Below are 19,446 nucleotides of genomic sequence, written 5' to 3' on the forward strand. Positions count from 1 at the left end.
TCACGGGGGGCTGAGATGAGGTAGGAGGACACGGGCCGCCTGGGCAATGACCTGCACGTACTTCCTGAGCACCTGGCAGCCCTGCTGCTTCTTCTTGAAGGCGCTCTTGCCCTTGGAGCTCTCCCCGTAGCTGACGTCCACCTGGAAGACGTTGTAGTTCTTGCAGAGGAGGCAGGTGAGGTTGGAGATGAGGCCCCGGGTGGTCTTGGTGGTGTTGTGGAGCCGGTCGAGGAGCTCCTTGGCCGTGGGGTTGAGCTCCTCCTGGTCGCGCGTGATGTTCCCCAGCGAGGCGTTGAGGAAGGCGAAGAGCTTGTACATGGCCACCATGACCTCCTTCTTCTCGCTCGTCCGGTTGACGCGGAAGGCGGGGAAGAAGACGCCGCTGGGGTTGCAGAGCTTGTCGCTCTCGCTGCTGAACGGCTCTCCCTGGCACTTCAGCTGGGGAGGGGGGGGGGGAAGAGGCGAGCGTCACCCCCGTGTCCCCTCGCCCCCTCCCCGGATGCCTCCCGCCACCGTCCCCACAGTGTCCCCAGCCCTCCCCCTTCATGCACCCGCTGGAGCAAACAGCCCCGGGGGGGTCCCGGCCGTGCTCCCCCCCCCAACACCCCACCCCGAGGGCCACTTACGTAGAGGCTGAAGAGGTCCTGGGCGGTGGCGTTGAGCAGCGCGACCTGCTTGCGGGTCTGCTCCTGGACGTTGGAGCGGCACAAGCCGTGACCGGGGCAGCCGGGGCCGGTCACCAGCAGCGCCCGGCCGGCCACCGGCCGCCGCTGCAGCAGGAGCAGGGCCACGAAGGGCACGACGCCTGTGCGGGGAGAGAGGCCGGGGTCACGCTGGGGACCGAACCGCCGCGGGGGCCCCCAACGATGCAGAACGTCACCCGAGGACTCCCCCAACCCCCGGGGCACCCGGGGAAGAAGGTGTCCGGCTCCCCGGATCCCCCCACTTCACCGTCCCGGCTGCGCCGAGGCTCCTGTCCCCCTCACCTGCCCCCCGGCAGGCGCTCCCCCGCCTCCCTTCCCCGCGGGGTGCCCCGCGGCATTCCCACATTTCGCAACCGGCCCGGGTGACGACCTGTCGGGTTTAATCAAATATGCAAAGCGCTTTCCCCTCCGTTATCCTCGGCCGGGCGCTGCGGGAGCGAGGCCCCACCCCGGCCCCAGCTGACTCAGCGGGGGCGCCCGCAAGGAAACCTGCCTTCGGCCTCCCCCCCCCCCCCCCGGCCCCCGGCCCCCCGCCTCCTGCCCCACCGCCTGCCTCAGTTTCCCTGTCTGCGAAGTGGGCGCAGCGCCGAGGAGCCCCAGGGAGAGATGCTGCGGCTGCCAGAGGCGCCGGCTGGGAAATCCCTGGGCGCAGAACAAGGAGACCCCTGAGCCGCCAGCAGCTGGGTCACCCCGGCGTCCCCCTCCTGCCAGCGGGGGGGCAAGAGCAGGGTGCTCCAACCCCCCCGCCCCCCATCCCTGGGACACCCCCCCCCCCCCCTCCTCAAACCAGCATCCCTGCTTGGAGAGGCCAAACCACCTCTGGAGCCCTGCCACCGTGCTCTGTACCCTTGGGGCAGGGTCCCCCGGGGGGGATCCCCGCCGCCGGGTGACCTGGATGCCGCCGGCAGCGCCCCGGCAGGGTGGGGGCCCCCTGCGATGCTGCGGGGGTGCAGCCAGGCCGAGTCCCCGGGGCCGTGACGAGCGCCGAAGCTGCCCGCACTTGTCAGCGCCTTCCGACACGCCGCCGGTGCCGGGTAATCCAAACCTGCCTTTATTTACCCTGCCCAGGTGGGAAAGGACTTACCTGGGCGTGCTGCGATCCCCGACCCGCTGCCGCTCCCCTCCTGCCCAGGGGGGAGGGAGGGGGGGGACCCTTCCTCCCCGTGCCCCCAGGGCCCTGGGTGCTCCCATGGGATGCTGATGCCCTGACCCCTGCCCCCCCCCCAAGCCCCTCTCGCTGAGTCCCCCCCTCCCGGCGCTGCTTTCTACCCATTTCACAGCTGGGCAGAGCGAGGCTCAGCACCCACGTGTGCGAGGGGCTGGGGGCGGGGGGGGGGGTGTCCCGGGTGGGTGCTGCCCCATGGGGCCCCCCAGAACCGCCTCTGGGCTGACGACTGCTCCCTCCAACCCCTACTCCCGCACTTGGCAGCCTCCCCATCCCTCCAGTGCTCCCAACACAGCAGAGGCTCGCAGCATCAAGAGACCCAGAAGGAATAAAAGCAGGAAGGGGGGGGAGATATTTTAAAAATAAAAAAAAAATTAAAAAAAAAAATTATCCCCCCCTTGCAATATTTTTTTTTTTTTTTTTTTTTTTTGGAAGCATTTCCAGTTATATAAGTGTCCAGATGTTGGCTGCACCGCGCCAGCGCCGCGCTTCGCTCCCTGCTGCCAATTCCCAGAGATGCTCATCCCGGGGGGGGGGGGACGCGGCGCGGTGGGAGCCCTCACTGCGGGGCTGGCGGCGGCGGCGAACCGGGACCCGCCTGAGCTCGAGCATCACCGGGAAAAGCAGGGGAGGGGGGAGGAAAGAAGCGGGGAGAAGGGGAAATAATTTCCCCAAAGTTGATTTTTTTTTTTTTTTTTTACCTGCCGGCACGAACTTCATTGTGAGCCGCGTCCCGGGCGTGACTTAATAGAGATTGGTGTTGGCAGAGGAAGTTTTCAGAAATTCATGTTCATACTGGGGGACTTCTCGGGGTTTATATACCGGTCCGGCAGCCAGCCTGTGTTGTAAGAAAGGGGAGGAGGGGGGGACGCGGGGGGGAGCAGCACCACTATCGTTACTTCTATTGAAACTGGAAATCAGGAAGTCGAGGGCTTTGGAAATCCTGAATGATTCTTAGAAATAAACTTCTGATAAAGTTGATGTCACCGGGATTGTGGGTTTTGTGTTTTTTCACGCACGGGGTCGGGGAGGTGCTGGGGAAGCGGGTGGGAAGGGAGGCGGGGGGGGGGTGGGTGGAAATATGAATTAAAGCCCCCCCCCCCTCCCCGAGGGCGGCGAGCAGCCACACGTGGGGTGTGGGGGTGTCGCGGGGGGCGGCGGTGGCGGCGAGGCGCGATGGCGAGAGCGCCAGGCCGTGACTCACGGAGCCACAAGCACTTTCACCCCCCGGGTCCCCCTCCCCGGACCGGGGCTTCCCCGCCGGCTGTCGGAGCAGTTAATAAAATAGCGGGGGGGGGGGGGGGGGGGGGGGGGGGCGGAATATGATTTTGGGGGGATTTGGGAGGGATAAAAGGTGCGGGGAGGCCGCAGCAGGGTCCCCCCGGGGGGTGCGGGACCCCTGGTCACAGTGGGATGGACGCGGTGGCATCGCTGTCCCCCGGCCCGCTGGCGGTTCATTCCTTTGGGTAAAAAATATTAGAAGTAAAGGGTGGGTTTTCTCTAGGAAAAAGGACAAACCCACCCAGCGGGGAGAGGCTGGACCGGCCCCCCCCCCCCGGTTAACCCTTCCCTCGGCGGGGCTGTCCCCCTGCCTGGCGCAGGCGGGAGGGTGCTGGGCTGGTTGGCAGGGTGCTAAAATCGGTGTGGGAGCAAAAACCCGAGTTGGGGGGGTGGTGGGGGGGGTTGTTCAACCCTTCACAGGGGTCCCGCGAGGACATTTGCTCCCCGATCTGGGGGGTAAAAAAAGAGGTTAAAGGGATTTTTGTTTTTCTTGTATATATAATTTTTTTCCTCTCCAGGGGCACGGCCGAGCTGAAACTTTTAATCAGGTTTAGCAAGTTTGTGCCCTGCTTGCGCTGGCAGTGCGAAGCCTCCGGGGTGACAGTCGAGGAACGGTGACGCAAGAGCCACCACAAGCCCGGCCGTCCCCTGTGGCAGGGGGTGACACGTTGAGGGGGGGACAGGAGGAACACCCCCCACCCCCCCCCCCGTGCTGGGGGTGTGGAGCGGTGGTCACACAGCTGCTGCCTGCCTCAGTTTCCCCACGCGGGAACCTGGAAACCAGCCCGGTTTGCCAGGTGGCATTGATGCCCCAGCAGCCAAAGCCCATCTCAGCCCGGTCTGGCCTTACTGGGGTGCCGGGCAGCGAGTGGGGATGGGACTGGGAAGCAAGGGCTCTGCCGGGGGTGGGGGGACAGGGAGGACAAGCCCCATCTCACCCCCCCCCCAGCCTCATGACCGGTTTTATTGGGGTGCTGTGAGCAGCATGTCATGTGTTGAGGGATAGCTGATGGCCTGATGGCATTTAATTAGCTGAGGAACTGGCGTTTCTTAATTAACAGCACTAGGGAATGTCCTGGGGGGGGTGTGTGTGTGGGGAGGGTGGGCCGGGGGATTGTGTGCGGGGTTTGCCACTTTCTGCCCTTACCCTGAAGAAACCTGTGCCCAGGGGCAAGCTGGTGTCCCAGAGCTGCTCAGGGCTTTGGGGTCTCATTTCTAACAGATTTTAGAAAGAGGGGGGGAGGGTGTCCCCCTCTGCAGGGGAGGATGCTCCGGCAGGAAAACCCGAATCCCTGCTCCGGGCAGGGGATGGGAAACACCCAGGAAAAATCCCATTTCCCAAACACTTTGGTAGCAGGATCCTGCCACGGCTGCCCCGTGGAAGCGTGGCGCTGCGGGAGCGTGGCGAGATGGTGACATGGGGGGGGGTTTGTCCCAACAGGTCCCAAGGAGGGAGCAGGGGGCTGTGGGGTGCCCCCCGGGGTGTCCCCCCGTTTGGGGACCCCAGGAGTGGAGCGGGGGGCAGGTTGGGCAGGAGGCAGCGGCCCGGTGTGGCCGAACGCTGCTGTCCCTGCTGTCCCCACCGCCAGCCTGGCCAGGGACACGGGGACAAGCCCAGGGTGTCCCAAGGCCACCAGTGCCACCCTGCTGCTCTGCTCCCCCCACGCTGCCCCAGTGCCCCAGGCCCCCCCCCCCCCATTTTCTCCCCCGGGGGGCCCCATCCCTGTCCCCACGCTGCCCCCGTGCCCAAGTGTCCCCCCGGGTGTCCCCATCCCTGGGCCCCAGTCCCCCCCACAGTGTCCCCCTGGGTGTCCCCATCCCTGTCCCCATGCTGCCCTCTGCTGTCCCAGTCCAGAACTGGCCCCCCCCCCCTCCCCGAGTCCGGAATTGCCCCCCCGCCCCATTCTCTCACCGAACTGCCGCACCCCAGAACCGACCCCCCAACCCAACCCCCAACCCATCCCTGTCCCACAACTGTCCCCTGCCCCATCCCAGCCCTCTCCTCCCCCCATCCCAGAACTGCCCCCTCCTGCCCAGTCCCTATCCCATAATTGCCCCCTCCCCACTCCAACCCCATCCCAGAACTGCCCCATCACATAATTTTCCCCCCCCCCCATCCCATCCCAGAGTCCCGAGTCCCCTCCGGGTCCCCATCCCACGCTGTCCCCATACAGGGGACACACACCCCGACATCTCAGCTGCCACCACAGCCCCCCAGTGAAGGGCAGGGGGGGTCCCCGCAGTTTTGGGGCTGGCGGGGGGGTGGGGGTGGGGCGTGGGGGGCCATGTCATGGGGGGGGGGGGGGGGGGGGGGGGTTGGGCATTGAGGAAGGGGTGAGTAAGGCCGGTGCCCCTGTGCCCTCGCCCCGGGGAAGCCCGGGGCTGAATAACAGCAGGGACCGAATTCCCCTTTGACTCACGATGTTTCGCTGCTCAGGGCTGCGTCCCCTCTGCCCCTGCACCCCACTGGTGTCACCCCACCGGTGTCACCCCATCGCCAGGCACCCTGCTGCTTTCCATCCCAGCCGGGCGGGAGGACCCCGGGGCCATGGCAGGGAGAGCAGCACCCTTGGGGACCGTGGCCAAGGGACGTCCCTGCCGTGGGGTGGCTTTTCCCCGGGGGTCTGGAGCACGGGGGGTGGGCACTGGGGTCCCCCTGGGTGGCCTCGCAAGGAGGGGCCCCAGCCCCAAGGGGACACCGGGGACATGGGGACCCCCAGCACCTTTCGGATGACACTCAGCCCGGTGCGCACCCCCTGTTTGGGGGTGTGTCCCCCCCCCAAACCCCTCACCCCTCCACGCCAGCCCTGGGGTGGTCACATACCTGCGCCCTCCCCTCCGCAGCCCATGCAAGCTGCCTCCTCTTCGGAGCCGGGCGGGCAGCGTGTCCCGGTCACAGTCACCCACGGTGTGGCAAGCCGGCCGGGGCTGCTTCATGGTGACATCGTCCCCACGCCGAGTGTCCCCCAAAGAGCAGCGGGTGCCAGCGCGGCGGCGGCCGTCCCGACGGCGATGGTCCCTGTGACTGACTCAGGCGGCAGTGCCGGCGGCGGTGCCGGGCGGCCCGGGCAGGGGCACGGCATGGAACGAGTGACTCCGCGGTGCCACATGACCGGGTCTTAGGATTTTTGACTCAGCGGGACCGGTGGCAGTGGGGTGGCCTGGTCCCCGCAGCGGCCCTGGCCGGGGATGCGGCACTCCGGCTCGGTGGCTGTGGCGCGGCGCGCGCGGCGCAGGGGGCTGTCTGACACGTGGCGCCCGGTGCCGCGCGGCGCGGTGGCACGGCACACGCCTCGAGGTGCCGGGCCGTGCCACGGGACGCCACGTCTTCCGACGTCGCGGGCCGTGTGCCGCGCCGTGCCCTGGGCCACGTCCCGTCATGGGCCGCCTGCCACCGCCCGCGCTGTGCCGCACCCCGCGCTGTGCCGCACCGTGTGCCACGCCGGGCCGGGCCCCGTCCCTCCCCGTGCTGCCAGCCCACGCCGGGCCGCGTGCCTGGCCGAGGACGACGGGCACGGCCCGGCCGCCGCAATACAGCCCCTCTCTGCCCACAGACACCCGGACACAGGGACACAACCGCTCAGCGGCCCACGGGCCGAGGTCAGCACTTTATTTCCTTCTGCCGTTATACAAAAATATGGGGGTGCCACGTGCCCGGGGTGGGCACCCTTCTCACAGTACCAAAAAATACTGATATACATAAATAAAACCTCGTTATATTCATAGTTTAACATGATACAAAAGAAGTTACCATAAAAATAGATATTTATATATTAAAAACATGTCCTTAAATATTTCTTCCCGCTGTAGGGATGTATTAAATTAACCCCAAGATTCAATAAATACAATAACCACACAAATATTAATGTATAAATTAGTGGGGAGGGGGTGGGTGCTGCCACCCACTGTCACAGTGCGGCGGCCGGAGCCGAGCCCCTGCCCGGCTGCGGTGACACGGCCCCGGGGGGCTCGCGGGCGTGGGGACACTGAGGTACAGGGATGCTGAGGGCGGAGGGACGAGCGCGGGGTCCCTGGGGACACAGGGATGCTGAGAGCACGGGGCCACCGAGGGCACGGGGACAGCAGGCGTGAGAGAATGAGCAGAGGGACAAGCGCGGGGACACCAAGCACAGGGGGACGAAGGGTGCTGGGGGCCTGGGGACACTGAGGGACGAACACAGGGACCGACACTGAGCTGGTGGGGACACCAGGCACACAGCAACACCGAGCGCACAGGGCCGCCGAGCTTGCGGGGCCGTTGAGTGTGCAGGGCAGGCCGGGGGTGACGGCGCCGGTGGCACTCACCGGTGCCGGCAGCGTTCTCCGTAGGCCGGGGCCGCACCCTGCCAGCAGTGCGGCGGGTGCTGGGCGAGCGGCTCTTAGTCAGGCCGGGTCACCGGACCCATTGAATCACTGGAAAATCCGGCGGGGCTTGGTGACAAGGGACAGCTCCATCCCGCAGCACTGGGCACCTGGGGGACACCCGAGCGCGGCTGAGAGCACGGCTCCGCGCGGCACCGGGGCTGCCGAAACGGGGGGGCGGGATGTGGGGGAGCTGCCAGGAGGGGTGCGGGGCTGTCCTGCAGCCGAGCGGTGGCACGGGGACGGCTTGGTCCTCACGGCAAACTGAAGTGTCAGGAGCTGCTTGTGTCCTCACCCGTGCGATCTTGGAGGGTCCCGGCCGGCCGGAGAGTCTCTGTCCTGGGGGTGGGGTGGGATGGAGGTGATGGAGGTGAAGGTGGAGATGATGGAAGTGAAGGTGGAGATGGAGATGATGGAGGTGAAGGTGGAGATGGAGATGATGGAGGTGATGGAGGTGGAGATGATGGAGGTGAAGGTGGAGATGGAGATGATGGAGGTGATGGATGTGGAGATGGAGATGATGGAGGTGAAGGTTGAGATGGAGGTGATGGAGAGGAAGGTGGAGATGGAAATGGAGATGGAGACAACTCGGGTGACGGCGGGGCTGCTCTAGGAGCGCGTGGGCAGCCGCGAGCCCCGGCGCAATCTCCGCTTCTCCCGGCGCTCCCGGCGGCTCCTGGCCTCCAGCTGGGCGCTGAGCTTGGCCATGAAGCGGCTGTAGCTCCAGAGGATCCGGCACCCCTCCAGCTTCTGCCGAAACACCTTGGTGGGTGCCGTGGGGCCGGGCGGGGGGCGGCGGCCGGGGCGGGGGCTGGGGGCTGGGAAGAGCCCTTCCAGGTTGCTGAGGAGCCCTCGCACCTTCAGGTGGGTGATGGCCAAGCGGCGAAGGATTTCGGCGCCGGGGGGGTTGAGGTCGCGCTGGTGGCGGATGATGTTCTGCAGTTCCTGGGCCATGCGGGCCATGGTCCCCCGCAGCCCCCGTAGCCCCCCGGGCCCTGTCACCGTTCCCCGCAGCCACTCGGGAGGGCGGTTGGTGCGGCAGAGGTTGTTGATGGTCAGGCGCTGGTTCTCCTCCTGCCCGGGGATGCGGAGGGGAAGGTCAGGGACGTTCGAAGGGAGCAGCATGGGGACACACACACACACACACACACCCCCAGCCCTGTGTCCCCCCACGGAGGGAACAAGAGTGAGCCCTTGCCCCAGGGAAGGGAACTCACATAGAAGGTGAAAAGCTCCTGCGCGTCTTCAGCCATGTGCCTCACCAGCGCGTGGATCTGCTGCAAGGTGGGGGGCTGCGGGGGCCGACCCCCCTGGCCCGGCACTGCCCAGAGGATGAAGAGCCCTTTGGTGACAGCTGGGGAGGAAGAGGAGGGAGATGGGGCGACACTGGGGTGCAGGGAGACAGCCCCCTCTCCCTGTGAAAGGCACAAGCTTTGGCACACGGGCGCCGTGGTCCCCGTGCCACGGTGAGAGCTGCCGCGGGGAGAGCTTGGCCCTGCGTGCCCATCAGCCTGGCATCAGGCCTGGAGGCAAGAACGGCGTGTGCCGGGCACGCGCATCCCCTGCGCCACAGTGCCCCGGTCCTGCCGCAGGGATGAGCCAGCCCCCCCCGCCCCGTGCCAAAAGCCTGCTGGGGACCCGGCGAGGAGGAGGAGGAGGATGAAGATGCCACCGAGCAGCCAAGGAGCGCAGCCCAGGCGCGGCGGTCGCCCCAGCAGCTCCCCCTGCCAGCACGGGCCACCGCAAAGCAGGGGACAGCGGCGCCGCTCCTGCCTCCAGCCCCTCGGATGCCGTCCCCGCTGCGCCAGCGGTGACTTCGGACGCGGCGCTGGACCGGTACTCAGCACCCGGCCCTGCTGCCCGGCGGGGGTGGAAGGGTTTGCGCAGGGTGCAGGATCCACGCCGGCAAGCTGAGCCCTGACCTTCGGCCATCGGTCCCCAAACTGATCCCAAAGCGTGCCCCCTCCTGACCCAATCCCCCCCCCCCCCCCCCCGCCCCAAGCGACCAAGGGGGACCCCCCCCGTGGGGGTGCCCCATCCACGGCGCTCCCCATCCCACGTGCCATGGGCGGGGGGGGGGTGGGGGGAATGATCCCACCCGCCGTTGGTGCCCTTGGGAGGTGACACCGCCGCGGCACGGAGGGGACAGCCTCGGCAGGCGCGCGAGCGAGAGGGTAGCTGCGGGACACGGGCAGACACCTACCTGCCAGCACGCCCAAGGGCCGCCCGTCGCACCGCATGGCCGGGGCAGGGCGTTTCGGCACGGGGCTGCCGGGCGCACGAGCGACTTCCTTAATGGCTCGGCGATGGGGAAGCTCGCCTTTTAAAGTGCACCCATTCGCCCCCACCTCCGAAGGAGGCACCCGGGACCCAACGGCGAGCCAGCGAGAAGTGAAGCCGTGCCCCGGGGGCCAATGAGCGGGGTGAGCCGCCCCGGCGGGAGGAAATGATGCTGGCCGGCCGATGAGGTTGTTCTTCGATTCAGTTCCTCGAGGGAGTCCTGGTGGGTCCAGCCCGCGGTCCCGCTGCTCGTCCCGGATCCGGCCGCACCGGTGCCGCTGGATCCCCACAACCCATCTTCCTGGGAAAGGGTTGCTTTGAGTCACCCCGGTTTCGCTGCTCGGCATCCAATGGGCTGGTCGAACCAAAAATGGTCTCGGCTGCCCCGAAACCCAAATGCAAAAGAAGGCAGCAGCGGTAGCGGGGCTGGCACCCAGGGATAGGGACATCGGCCATGTGGGGACACCCGTGTCCTATCACAGTGGGGCTTTGCATCCCGAATCCAGCTGTGGAAGCTGAAAATCTGGCCCGGGAAGGAGGGAGGTGGGAGCCCAGGAAGTACGGAGCATCCCGGCATGGCTGGATGCTCTCTCTGTCCATCCCTCTGCTCACCCACCCCCCCCCCAACTCTCTGGGTGACGAATTCAGGTGCTGACCAAGTCGGGGACACCGAGCAGCACCGCTCAGCCCAGCAGCACCCATGGGTGCCCCCGGGGAGGAAACACAACCAGCCGGTGCCGGCACAGGGCCCTGGGTGTTGCCCAAGGGCGCAGGGGCCGAGGGCAGCGGTGCCCTCGCTGCCACATCACGCTTACGCAATATTGCCGCAGGAGAAACCGGCTGGCACGGCCCGGCTGGCGCTGCTGGGGGGCCCGGCACGGCCCCCGGAGCAAACCCCCTTCCCCCCTCAGCTCCCCGTTCCCGGCAGATGGGGCCCAACAGGAGCCCGGCACCGATGGGGGCTTTTTCCACCCCATCAAAACGAATATATTTTATCAGCTTCTTGAGACGTGCTGCGATCTGGTTGATTTTGGTGACCATCAAAAGGTGCCTGCACGAGCAGGAGCCGCCCGGTGCCGAATTTGCGCATTCGGAGGGTTTGGTGGCATCACAGGGGGACAATCCAGAAATAACATCTCCTCTGGAGCGGAAGAGCACGTCCGTGACTCACTTCCAGAAGAAGAAATGTTTTCTTTTCCCAAAATTTCCCTTCCCCAGCCACCCAGCGACCTGCAGGACTCCCTGCTGCGGAAGCAGGGCTGGCGCTGCTTCCTCCAGCAGCTGCCTCCTCTTCCTCCTCCTCGGGACATCCCCTGGCAGAGGTGGTGGCCGGGCTGGGTTCAGTGGGCAGGGCTGTGCCCGGGGCAGCCCTGGAGGGGTGGAGGAGCCAGGAGAACGTCCTTCCCTCCCCACATCTGTTTGAAGTAGCTTGTTCATCCATCTGTCTGTCTAGACAGTCTGTTGACCCTCTGTTCGTATGTCCACCCATCTGTCCTTCCATCCTTCCACCCATCCATCCACCCCTCCATCCCTCCCTCTCTCCCTCCTTCCATCCCTCCATGCTTCCATCCCTCCCTCCCTCCATCCCTCCCTCCACCCTCCCATCCCTCCATCCTCCCATCCCTCCATCTGTCCACCTACCCATCAACCTGTCTATCCATCTATCATCTGTATAATGAACCATCCATCCATCCATCCATCCATCCATCCATCCATCCATGCATCCATCCATCCCTCCCTCCCTCCTTCCATCCAGGAGCATCCATCCCTTCGCCCATTCACACAGAACATCCATCCACCCATCCATCCATCCATCCATCCATCCATCCATCCATCCATCCATCCATCCATCCATCCATCCGCATCCATCCATCCCTCCCCGACCCCACCAGTGTGGGGGGTGCTGTGACAGGACCCCCGGGCACCCCGGCCGGGTGAGCAGGACCACGTGGGCAGCACGCACCCACCCTCAGATGCCCCATGGCCACAAGTGGCCCTGGCCCCCCACCCCCCCGGCACAGCCCTGTCACCTCCCAGGGCTTCACACGGGGTCCCTGCGGGGCCAGGCAGGGACAAGGCCACCGTGGTGCCACCCCGCTGGAGGAAAGCGGGTGGCGGAGGACTGTGCAATATCCAATAGGGACAAAAATAGCGGCGGTGACCGCATGGGCCGGCTGCAATTTCTTCATCGCTTGGATGCGCGTCACCAGCGTCTCATGACTCTGGACAAGAGAGTGAGACAGGAAAGAAAGCGCCCGGGGAGGTTGCAGAACCCGGCGGCTTGCGAGCGTGTGGGAGTTGACGTGGGGAGGACCCGGCCAGGCCCTGGGCAAGGGGCTGTTTTTTGGGGACAGGGCGGGAGCAAGAGCTGCATTCACGCTCCGGCCCGAGCCCCGCTGAGCTGCCCACCCCGGGGGAAAACACCCCAAAGAGGTTTCTGCCACCCTCCCGCTCCTGACAAGTCTTGCTCGTTGTCCAAGCGCAGCCCCTGGGGGGCACGGGGGGGGGGGGGGGCTCACCCACATGGGGACAGCCCCCCCCCCCCCAATTTCACCGGGGGGTGCCCTGCTGCCAGCAAGGGGAGAGGATGTGGGGATGTGGTGACAGCAGGGCAGGGGCATCCCTGGGCCAGGGGTCAAGTTTGGCCCTTCGTGCCTCAGTTTCCCCTCAGACTGTGGGAGCTGGCCCAGCGTGGGGCAGGGGGAGAGCAGAAATGGGGGAGGGGGAGTTCGGTTTCCCCAGGGCCAGTGACTTGCTGGGGGCTGCAGCTTTCACCCTTTTTTTTTTTTTTTTCACCCAAAATACGTGGCAGGCGAGCTGGCCCCATCCTGGTGACCTTACAGAGGGGGGGAACGGGGAGTGCCGCGTCCCCCTGTCACATCCCAGACACTCCCATCCTACCACCCGTCACCAGCCTGGGGACTGGCTCTGGGCCACCCCCCCAGGGCTAAATGGAAATAAAAATAATAGGACTTTTATTGACTTATTAAAAACTATGTGAAAATACAGCTTGGGAGGAGCCGGGGGGTCAGCGTTGTCCCCCCACGCTAGGCGACAGCCCAGGCAGGGGCATGGGGCTACCCCAGAGGGGACACAGGGCTGGGGCTCAACCACAGCCTCCTCACCCCTCACCTTGGAGATTTTTGGGGCACCAGGGGGAACCCCAGCCCCAGGGATGCTTTCACGCACACGGAGCTGGCCCAGGGGTGCCCCCCAGAGCATCACGGCCACCCCCCCCCCCACCCACCCACCCAAGGGGGACACACACAGGGCGTGGGGACACATCCCCCCAGCCCTGGGCTGTCACCCCTAGCACCATGGTGGCACATCACAGCTCTCTGGCACGTCCCCCCCTGCCACGTCCCCTCCTCCAGCAGTTCCCTGGGGACACCCACTCTTCTGCCGAGCCCCCCCCCCCCGCAAAACCTGCACGGGCAGGGCTGGAGGCAGAGGATGGCACGGGGCTGTCCTTCGACCTCGCCCATGGGGTGGCACGGTGGGGACTGCTCCCCCCTCCCACAGGACACTGCCCCACTGCCACGAGGCCAGCGGGTCCCCGAAGCCCCCACGTCCCCAGCTGCACCCAGCTCTGCCCCACACCGAGACTTAAAATTAAAAAAATAACAAATATAAGGGATAGAGGGGAAGGGGGGGGGGGGGGAAGGGGGGGCCCACCGTGCCACCGCGCTGGGCCACCCGGCGTGGGGACAGCCAGCCGCTATCTGCCGCTTTCCTGGCGCTGCTGCAGCAGCTGGATGACCTCAGCGATGCCCTCCTCGGGGACCTGCCGGGGGGGCACACACACACACACACAAGAGGGGGGTGTCAGCCCCGGGGGGGGGGACACCCCCCACCGCAGCGGGTGCCCAGGGAGGGGCAGGGGCTCACCAAGGCGTGATCGAAGTTGAAGGTGCTGATGTAATACGCCGATATGTCGGCGGCGGCCAGCGGCTCGGCGATCTGCGCCACGATGCCGCACTCGTCTGGGGGGGGGGGAGGCAAAGGGACCCCGGGGTGAGCGGTGGCCCCGCTGTGGGGACAGGCAGGGAGAGAGCATCACCCCGAAGCAACCCCCCCCCCCCCCACGCCACGCCGGGGAGGGGGGAGGACGGGCGGTGGTGGCACAGGGAGGGGGACGTGGCCGCCACACTCACCGAAGCCGAGGGGCTGCCCGCCGATCCGCACCATCCGCCACAGCTCCCCCGTCGAGCTGGTCAGCAGCAGGTCACTGGGGAACCTGAGAGAAGGGGGGGGGACCCGAGTGTAACCCCCCCACACACCACCACCTCCCCGAGCCCCCAGCCCTGAGGAATGGACAGACAAGCCCCCCCAGGGATGGCACCTACCGCTTCTGGGTTTCGGCGTCCATCACAATGGAGATGTAGCCCTCGATGAGGGAGAAGGCGAAGAAGGTGATGGAGTCGAGGTCCTGGCTGCCGGCCCCAGCCTCCCTCGGGGGGCTGCAGCACGGGGTGGGGGGGGGGGAAAAAAGCCACAACCCCCAAAATTAGGAGGAAAAGGGCTTCAGTGGGGGGCACCGGGTGTCTTTGAGCATCACGTTGGGATGCCGCAGGGCGGGGGGGGGACAGGGGGGATTGGAGCAGGGGCTACCCACAGGGCCTGCAGCTTGTACAGCTGCCAGGCTGGGGGGCAGCAGGACAGGGGTGACACCCGGTTTTAGGGCATTCCCAAAACGCCGAGGTGTCTCCAGAGCAGGAGGGTCCCACCAGAAGGGATCCCATCCCAGGGGACACGGGAGGTCCCAGCCAGGAGCATCCCCTCGCCCCGACACCGTTCCCACCAGCCTTTTGCAAACCCCCCGCCCCGGGCTCGTCCCCTGGGTCACCTCGGGGCTCGTATCTCCCACGGTGGCAGTGGGACCCACAGCACCCACGTGGCTGCAGCCCCCCGGCACGCTTGGGAGGGCAAAACCAGTTTGCAAAACACACCCAGGGCTCGAAAAGCCACTGGGAGCAAGGGCAGGGACCTGCCACCGCAGTTCAGATGGCCCCAGGTGAGGGGGCCACCACTGGGTCCCCGTCCCCGGGACCCACCTGTGGGAGTAGAAGAGGACATCGATGAGCATGGTGGCGATGGCGGGCAGCGTGTCGGGGGCCACGGTCAGGACGCAGAAGCGGGTCTGGGGGCTCTGCACGGGGTGCAGCGTGGGGCTAGCGGCTGGGAGGGGGAGAGCCGCCCCGTCAGGCTTGGGGACAGCTTGGGGACAGTGCCGCAGTGCCACCCCGCGGCCACCGCAGCCACAGCCCGGCACCCCCCCACCCCGGGGCGCACAGCGGGGGTCCCCCAAGGATACGGGTACCGCCAGCGGGAGCTGGAGCATCTCACCGGGGACCGGGGGGTCCTGAGGGGGGGGGAGGAGAGGGGGGGGACACGGGACCTGGTGTCGCTCACCCGGCTTGGGCTTGAGGAAGCCGTTGCTCACATCGTCGCAGGCAACGGGGACGCACTCGCCGCTCTCCTCCTTGTAGATGTCGAACTCCCCTGCGAGCGTGTGGATCACCACGGGCAGGTCCCGCTCCCGCACCTGGCCCGGGGGGGGGGGGGGGGGCAGGATCAGGGCCAGCACCGCCACCCCTCCCCACAGCCCCCCCCCCCCCAGGGTCCCCACCCAGCTCTGCTGGAGCCAACGGCACCACCGTCCCTGTCCCCATCCTCACCAGGATGAAATCGGTCTGGTAGGTGGAGAGCATCAGCACCGAGACATGGTGCTCGGCCAGCGGCGCGATGACCGACCTGGCGATTTTGGTGACCCCGGTGGCCTGGCAGCCGGTGGGCGCCCGGCCGTTGGAGACAACGCTGAGCACCAGCCACGTCGAATCCGCCACCTGCATGAACTCGGAGGGCGGCAGCTCTGCGAGGGATAAGGGGGAAACTGAGGCACGAGGCTCCTGGGGATCAGCGCAGCCCAACCGGCATCCGAGGGCCGCGCTCCCTGTCCGTGCCGCAGAGCTCGCACCGGCTCTGGCACCGCGTGTCACACTGTCCCTCGGGAGATGAGCTGGCCTGGCAGAGCCAGGACGGGATCAGCCCCACGCTTGGGGCTGGAGACACTGGTGTGGGGACGCAGACCAGCCCCATCCACAAGCGGAACGAGCCAGACAGTGCTCAGCTGCTCCCCGTGCCAAGACAGCATCTGAATTTGGCCGCAGGGATGAGCAGGGCTAGGACGCCCCCCCCCGAGCCTGGGATGCGTCTCTCCTTCCCGCACCAGCACCCCCGGCTGGGTGTGAGGGGGTGTCAGGCTGTGCTGAACCCCAAAACCGGCATCGCCAGGGACCTGGGGCTGCCCAGCTCATCCCCTGCTCTCGTGGAGCACCCAGCCCAGCATCCAGCACCCAGGATGCTTGGGGGGGGGATGCACCAGAGGGGACAAGGGAAGGGCCACCCCCCCATCCCAGGGGTGCCAGCACCTTGTGCCTAGAGAGGGGCCAAGCCCAAGCCGGCCGGGGGACAGGGCTGCCTCCCAAAAATCTGCTTTTGTTGGCAGGGAGGGCGCGCACTGGCCGGTTCCTTCCTGCCTCGAGATGGGGGCTGCACTTGTGTGTCGTCCCCCCCCGCCACACCCCACCCTCCTGCCCAGGAGGGGGGCTGGTGCTGCCAGGGTGCTCCAGGGCTCATCCGGCAAAGGTGGGAGGCAGCACCCACGGGAGACGGCCCCGCACAAGCACCCAGCCCTTCGGCGGGCACCCGGCGTCCCAGCCACAGAAAACTCATCACACCCGTGGTGGAGGGGAGGTCGCCCTGGGGAGGGGGGCCTGGCATCCATGGGGGGGGGGGGGGGGGAACCCCATCACGGGGATAGGCTCCGCACCCCGTTCCCAAACCGTGGCTGAGGGCAGGGGGGGAGCGGGGCGGGATCCGGGGGCCTCGGCGGGTGGTTCCAGCGCCTGTTCCTGCGCAGGAAGAGCCAGAACGGCCTCGGCTCCGGCCCAGGGCCGAGCTTCGGGGACTGGGGGGGGGGGGGGGGGGAAACAACACATGGGGACATGGGGACTGGTCCCAGCACTCGCCACTTAATGGCTTTTCAACACCACACTGGGCGAGGCCGTGAGCGCACGGGGCGGGGAGGGACTGGACGACCCCGCTGTTCCCGTGTCACCCACCCCAGGGCTCAATCAGGATCCCCAAGGGAAGAGAGGGGGTGCAGCCCTCCTCTGGCAGGGGTCCCCTCCCCAGCCCCACAGCGGGGGGACGCTGGCTGCCCCACCAGCTCCGGGGACGGGGCGGGGGGGGGGTACACACAGCACAGCGGGGCCGCCAGCTCTCAGGACCATTGTTCGGCACTTCCCGCCCTCCCCCCGGGATTGAGGAATATTTGTCCACAGGCCCCAAAATAAAACAATACGTGGGGAACGGCTCTGGCTCGGAGAGCCCGGCCCTGCGGCCCCTTCCCCGAGCAGAGGGTTGGGGAGGGGGGTGGGAGCTGGAACTGGGTGGCGAGTGCCCCGCGGCCAGGGCGCTGACCCTTGCTCCTTGGGGCACGTCCACGGTGATAAACCGCGGCCGGCTCCTGCGGCCTCGGCAGGAAGGTTTGGGCGTGGGAAGCCGGGACAGGATCCGGACCCTCCGGCACAGCCCGTCGGGCCGGTACCCCCGGCAGGACCGGTGCTGAGGCACACGCTGGGTCACCAGCGGTGGGGACGTTCACCAAATGCCACGTCCTGGGGAGGGGGGGGGGGGGGGGAAATCGGCCTGGAAGGGCTCAGACCCCACCCGGGACACCCCAAAACTTGGTCCTGGCTGCTGGGCAGCACCCCCAGGCAGAGAGGTCACCCCCTGCCAGCCCGGATGGGCACAAAATCGGCCTCGCTCTGCCCGAAACTCCGGCCCTCGCCGGGCGGGGGGGGGAAAATAGATAAAAGCAGCCCAGGGAATGATGGCAGGAGGTTCTGGCGGCAGCGCCCTGTGCGGGCGGGGAGCCCGGAGCGGGCATCCCGGGAGGTACCTGTCCCCTCCCCGGAGCAGCCGGGCTCTCAGCTGGCACCGCGCTCCCCGCAGACCGTCCCCACTGGTCCCCCAGCTCCGCCTGCGAGGGGGTTGTTAGGGTGAAGGCAACCACGCTGGCAGAGCCTCGGCCGGGCAAGCTGGTACATCCCCGGCGCAGGCGCCAAGAGGATGGAAGCTCCTCGGCCAGAAGCCCCGAGGATGGGCACGTACCAAGGGAAGCCTGGCTACGAGCCCAGGCTGGCGGCCCAGGCCTGGAGCATCGCTGCGCTCCGGCGGGCTGAGAACGGGCACAACTCGTGGCTTGCGGGTGCCAGCCCACCCCGCGAGCCGCCGCACCCTTTACCTTTGAAGCCCTCCTCGTCCAGCATGATGGTGTAGTCCTCGGGGGTCTCCGTCAAGCTGAAAAACTTGCACCTGAAGAAGAAACCGGCGCTGCCCATCCCCAGCGCCCGGGGCCGGGCACGGGGGGGGGTGGGGGGGGGAGGCTGGAGCGGTGCCGGGCACCGGAGGAGGAGGACGGGGAGGAAGGCCGGTACCTGCAGCGCTGGGGGAGGAAGAGCAGCTTGAGCAGGGGGTGGGTGTAGAGCCAGAGCCCGCGGCGGGCCAGGCTCAGCACCCGCACCCGGTGCTCCAGGATGTGCAGGTCCATGGCGGCCGCGCCGCACCGGCCCCCCCGCCGCCGCCGCCGCTATAAGCGCGGCCCCGGCCCGCCCCACGCCCGCCCCACGCCCGCCCCACGCCGCGGGAGGGGCCAGCGACCGCCCCGCCCCGGGACCCCGGGACCGAGCACCCCGGGGATTGCCCGCAGCGGCTCCGGCCCAGACCCCCGGGGGTGCCCCCCCGACCCCCGGGGGAGGGGGGGGCGGTGGAATATCTCAGGCAGCCCAACCCGGATCCAACCCTTCCCCCCCAGCCAAGCTGGCACTGGACCCACTGGGAACCTGGATGCCACCCCCCCCGTACCCCAACACCCACCCGGCCCCAAACCCGGGCGAGCCCCGACAAGCCGGCCCGGCGGCGGGGATGTACCGGCACCAGGGGAGCGGGGGGGGGGGGGGGGGGGGGGGGAACGGGACCCCCAAAACCCAACGCCACGACCGGGCACTGTGCTGCAGCCACCCCCCCCACCCGGGACAAGGGCGTTCCGGGGGGAGGAATGAGGGTCTGAGTGGAATTCCGGGCTGCAGGATGCATGGGGAGAGGGAGGAAGGCCCGGGCACCATTTTGTGGGTGGAAAGCCGAGCTGTGGGGTGGCACGGGATAAATCGGGGGGTTTGTGGCTCTGTTCAGCCACAGGAGCTGTGACAGGGGGCGAGGGGGCAGGTCTGGGTGCTGGGACAGGAGCTCACCCCATGGCAACACCCCCCCCCCCCCCCCCCCCGCCACCCCCAGGGCCTGGCAGCCACCACCATCGCTGTCACAAGCTGGGGCAGGTCTCAGCGTCGTCCCATTTGCACTTCAAACAGGGGCAGCCCCAGGGCTGGGTGAGGCAGCAAGGCCGGGTCGGGGCTTGGCCACCCCCCCCACCCCCCGGGGGGCTCTGCCAGGGTGGGGACAGAGGGGTGATGGCAGCAGGTCCCTTCCCAGGACACCCTCCTACCCCCAGCCCCCTCTCCCCAAAGGGCCCGAGCACCCAAGGGAGATGGGGGTCCTGGCCAGGGTGTACCCCCAAAGCTGGGAGGTGAC

The 19,446-nt window shown here is 67.4% G+C and overlaps 2 protein-coding genes across 3 annotated transcripts; both read right to left on the reverse strand.

Moving 5' to 3' along the window:
- LIF (LIF interleukin 6 family cytokine) lies at nt 1–2,589 on the reverse strand. The gene is made up of 3 exons (XM_042805666.1): nt 2,571–2,589; nt 627–805; nt 1–438 (listed from the first exon to the last, which is right to left on the reverse strand). The coding sequence occupies exons 1-3, from the start codon at nt 2,587–2,589 to the stop codon at nt 1–3; spliced, it is 636 nt and encodes a 211-aa protein (XP_042661600.1).
- Nucleotides 2,590–13,082: 10,493 nt separating this feature from the next.
- On the reverse strand, nt 13,083–18,441 carry CASTOR1 (cytosolic arginine sensor for mTORC1 subunit 1). Of its 2 annotated transcripts, none has more exons than XM_042805701.1 (9): nt 18,297–18,441; nt 18,104–18,174; nt 15,471–15,664; nt 15,205–15,337; nt 14,847–14,970; nt 14,139–14,252; nt 13,947–14,029; nt 13,685–13,775; nt 13,083–13,576 (listed from the first exon to the last, which is right to left on the reverse strand). In XM_042805701.1, exons 1-9 carry the CDS (start codon nt 18,407–18,409, stop codon nt 13,405–13,407), a joined length of 1,095 nt encoding a protein of 364 aa, XP_042661635.1. In that variant the 5' UTR covers nt 18,410–18,441; the 3' UTR covers nt 13,083–13,404. The 2 variants fall into 2 exon arrangements, with proteins under 2 accessions (XP_042661635.1, XP_042661634.1); XM_042805700.1 differs by having other exon boundaries at nt 13,408–13,576; nt 13,681–13,775.
- Between the last annotated feature and the right edge of the window lie 1,005 nt (nt 18,442–19,446).

The sequence above is a fragment of the Tyto alba genome, unplaced genomic scaffold, assembly GCF_018691265.1.
Source record: "Tyto alba isolate M040663 unplaced genomic scaffold, T.alba_DEE_v4.0 Super-Scaffold_44, whole genome shotgun sequence".
Classification (NCBI taxonomy): Eukaryota; Metazoa; Chordata; class Aves; order Strigiformes; family Tytonidae; genus Tyto; species Tyto alba.

Bases quoted from the DNA above. Each gene is read 5' to 3' on its own strand.
- LIF (XM_042805666.1), bottom strand. The intron at 439-626 runs GTAAGTGGCCCT...CCCCCTCCCCAG, and splicing joins AGGACCTCTTCAGCCTCTAC to CTGAAGTGCCAGGGAGAGCC.
- CASTOR1 (XM_042805701.1), bottom strand. From the start codon at position 18,409: ATGGACCTGCACATCCTGGAGCACCGGGTGCGGGTGCTGAGCCTGGCC. The intron at 15,338-15,470 runs GTGAGGATGGGG...CCCCCGGGCCAG, and splicing joins ACCAGACCGATTTCATCCTG to GTGCGGGAGCGGGACCTGCC. The intron at 13,577-13,684 runs CTTGGTGAGCCC...CCCCCCCGGCAG, and splicing joins ACCTTCAACTTCGATCACGC to GTCCCCGAGGAGGGCATCGC.